Below are 3,847 nucleotides of genomic sequence, written 5' to 3' on the forward strand. Positions count from 1 at the left end.
ACACACACACACACACACACACACACACACACACACACACACACACACACACACACACACACACACACACACACACACACACACACACACACACAACAACAACTACTACTATATATATATATATATATATATATATATATATATATCTATATACTTCATGATGTACATGTTCAATTGTGTAGGCATATTCATCCGAATATTCCATCGTGTAATACTCCAGATGGACGGGTGTTTCAAGTAGAGTATGCTAACAAGGCTGTCGAAAACAGTGGAACAGCCATTGGTATCCGTTGTAGCGATGGTGTGGTCTTCGGTGTAGAGAAGATTATCATGAGCAAGTTATACGAGAAGTCGTCAAATCCGCGCAATTTCACGTAAGTCTTAGATATGTGTGTTTATTTATTTACCCACTGCTTTGTAACGATTGTTCAAGGTATGCTGATGAACTCATTTTTGTTCATGCATGTGCCATTTTAAATGGCGACTTACGTACATCATAGACTTATTGGAAGAACAATATATTGACTTTTGTGTACAGCAAACAGTATCAAGTTGTGACACTGTCTTGAGCGTATGTCGGTCTACCATATCTACAATTGCGGTAGAATCTGCATTTTTTTTGTGTGACTTCCGTATGACCATTAGCGCCTTCCTCACACGTGCGAGAACGAATGTCTTATCCGCATCGATCGCATTTCGAACGCATTTTTCGCCCCACGCCTTTCCTTACCCGAATTTTACCTACCCGAATGCTGTTTGTTAATGCGCAAGGATGGACTTTTGCATCAAGTTTATTCACGAACATCTCAAGCATTACTAAAACCTGTACCGCTCGTACAATATTTTTCTACATATTGTATTTTCCCTTCTTCCGAGTTCTATGTATCGTAGCTGTTGGTAATATAGCTCTCCTATCTCAGAGTATAGACGTAAGTGTTCCCTAGGCTCTTCCCCGCTTCTCTTTCTTTATATCCAAACATCTTGGTTTCGTTTAAGCAATGTTTACTGGCTTATTCTTATATCGTTAGTGTCGATCGAGAGCCATCGCTTCCTGTCAACTTTACAATGTCAATACTTCAGAAATATGCTCAACTGTGTATTGTCATTTCACCCTATCGCCACATGTTCATCAAAAACAAGATATGTGCAACCTGTGCTCCCTACAAGTCTTATGAGAATATTTCATATTGTACCCAGACTTGGTCCGTCAGATCACACATTCACTTTTTCAAACGCAACTACACCCCTTTCATTCGATACTTGTGCAGTGTTGATAAACACATTGCGATAATTTTCTCCGGCCTATCTGCCGATGCTCGTCAGTTAGTCAACCGCGCCAGGGAGGAAGCCGCAAACTACAGAACAACATACGGTAGCACTATACCCTTAAAGGTATGTGCTATTCTTCTGATACAAATCCGGTTGTTTACATATGCGTGGTCTAAAAAAAGAAACACGTAGATAGTATTACTTCTGACTTAGCGCGCGACGTCTGTATATACTGGTTATTTAATTCTGAAGTATATTGCATATGTAGTTGTATGATTAATATTTTACGTGTATTCGAACATATAGGATTGTGATTTGAAATGCAATATACACACTTTCCCATATTGGTGATTGGGGCCACTCCCCTGCATATGTGCATTTACATACACACCCAATAGATACACTTACTTTTCAGGCAATATGTTTATGTTGATGATTTGGGGTTACTCTCTTACTTCTCTGTGTATACACATACTATTCAATGTATTCTCTAATATTATGGCTGTACATTGTAGTTAGCCTGTATCACTTCATATCCCCCCCCCCCCAATTTTAATGGCATGTGTTACTTTATCTTAAATACGCTGATTCCGAACGGAGATTTCCCCCCTGCTAAAATGTACAGGCGTAAGTTGCCACTATATGACGATATAATTCACTATCAGAAATTGAGATTCATGTTCTTCATGCAAAAGGACGTCAAACAAATTAACGCGCATTAGGTGTCCAAGATAATGCTAGGCTGGCATCGTAGATATCTGCAGTACTGAAACCTTCCAGTATCGAACGGGCTGCTTGCAATCACATATGCTACGAATTCTGAAGGCGCAATACGCATATAAAATGCCGTAATAGATTCACGTGCAAGAGTATACACTATATAGGATGACAAGCATTTGTATGTCTAATCTGCGTGTGCCGTTTTCAGCATTGCGAACATGATGATACACACAAGTAAAATTCTCTTGTTTGAACCCGTGCGCACATTGGTGAATACAATCGATTTAATGGTGAGTTACGATGTCGCAAGACCCTAACGAGTACATGCGTAGTATGCAGTTCAGCTGGTTGTTACTTCCAGGCCATTTTTTTTGCAAGCAACCAAGTCGCATTGTACGCGCGTTGCAGGGCTCTTTGGGTGTGTATAGATTCGAAGAAGTGAAAACTGAGCTTACACGACATGTCTATTCCAATAAGTATGTGCACTGTACTAAGAATAGTTGCCTCCATACATAGATTCTGGCGGAGAGGATCGCAAACTATGCCCAGGTCTTCACACTTTACTCTCACGTACGGCCGTTTGGAGCTTCGATCATAATCGGAACATTCACTGATGATAAACCAGAGATGTACGTGGTAGATCCCTCCGGTGTGAGCGTGGGATACTTCGGCTGCGCCGTTGGTAAAGGTCGACAGGTGAGTACTCCAGTTGCGTGTTTCTGTAGCCGATATTCTCGAGTGTATAGCTTTCAGGTCTGATGTTATAGGTTCCAGTTAGAGCCTTGCGTTCAAAGTTAAACGCATTTCTTTTCCTTACTTCATTCTACTTCGACTTCATCTCCTAGGCTGCAAACACAGAAGTCGAGAAACTCAAATTGGGCGAGCTTACAATGAAGGAAGCTGTGCACGCCATCGCCAAGATTATCCACACAATTCACGATGATGTGAAAGATAAAGAATTCATTCTTGAAATGAGCTGGGTGGGCAAGGAAACGCAAGGTCGTCACAGACCTGTTCCAGATGAAATCATTCAGGAGGCATCAGAAGCTGCTAAGGTATTTTGGAACATCGTCGTATTTATTGATGCTGTTTTATGAGGGTTTGACTGCTTGTTTACATCTCTTATATCGTCTTTCTGCAACCGAATGACAGTTTGACATTTTATACTAACATACGAGCGTGCGTAACATTTATATTTACACAGAAGGCTCTCGAGGACGACAGCGACGATGATATGGAAGAATAGGCCAGAATACATCTCACGAACTTCATTTTGAAACTATCGCGATCAGTAACTCATGAATAAAAGCAAACTGTATCATTTTAATCTTATTTGTTCTTTCGACATCTTAGCATACCGCCAATTCCCGTCAAAAGTAAACATTCCCTCGTGAACACTGAGCTTCGTTATAATTTAGTTTGAAAACGCCAAGACATGATTTTGAAGTAAGAAACACTTACCAACAAACAATTGTGCAAATATGAAATACACCAAGCTTTCGAATCTATAAATAAAACATAAATACATCAAAGCAAACGCTTGAACATCAATATGTATAATTGGTACATACATATGCATACAAATCTGTATAGATTTATTTGTATGTACTCATTTATTTTTTCATATTACACCCATACGCCCACACACACACAAACTCACACACACATCAATATGTAAAATTGGTACATACATATGCATACAAATCTGTATAGATCTATTTGTATGTCCTCATTTATTTGTTCATATTACACTCATACGCACACACACACACATTTACACACACATATATATATATATACATATACATATATATATATACATATACATATATATATATATAATATATATGTATATACA

At 39.1% G+C, this 3,847-nt stretch overlaps 1 protein-coding gene across 1 annotated transcript; it reads left to right on the forward strand.

The window, feature by feature from the left end:
- The first annotated feature begins 214 nt into the window (after positions 1 to 214).
- Positions 215 to 3,309, forward strand: SARC_06466 (proteasome subunit alpha type-3). Its single transcript, XM_014299610.1, has 5 exons — positions 215 to 374; positions 1,269 to 1,392; positions 2,506 to 2,685; positions 2,835 to 3,044; positions 3,194 to 3,309. Exons 1-5 carry the CDS (start codon positions 331 to 333, stop codon positions 3,233 to 3,235), a joined length of 600 nt encoding a protein of 199 aa, XP_014155085.1. The 5' UTR covers positions 215 to 330; the 3' UTR covers positions 3,236 to 3,309.
- Positions 3,310 to 3,847: the final 538 nt, after the last annotated feature.

The sequence above is a fragment of the Sphaeroforma arctica genome (genome assembly GCF_001186125.1).
Source record: "Sphaeroforma arctica JP610 unplaced genomic scaffold supercont1.463, whole genome shotgun sequence".
Lineage (NCBI taxonomy): Eukaryota > Ichthyosporea > Ichthyophonida > Sphaeroforma > Sphaeroforma arctica.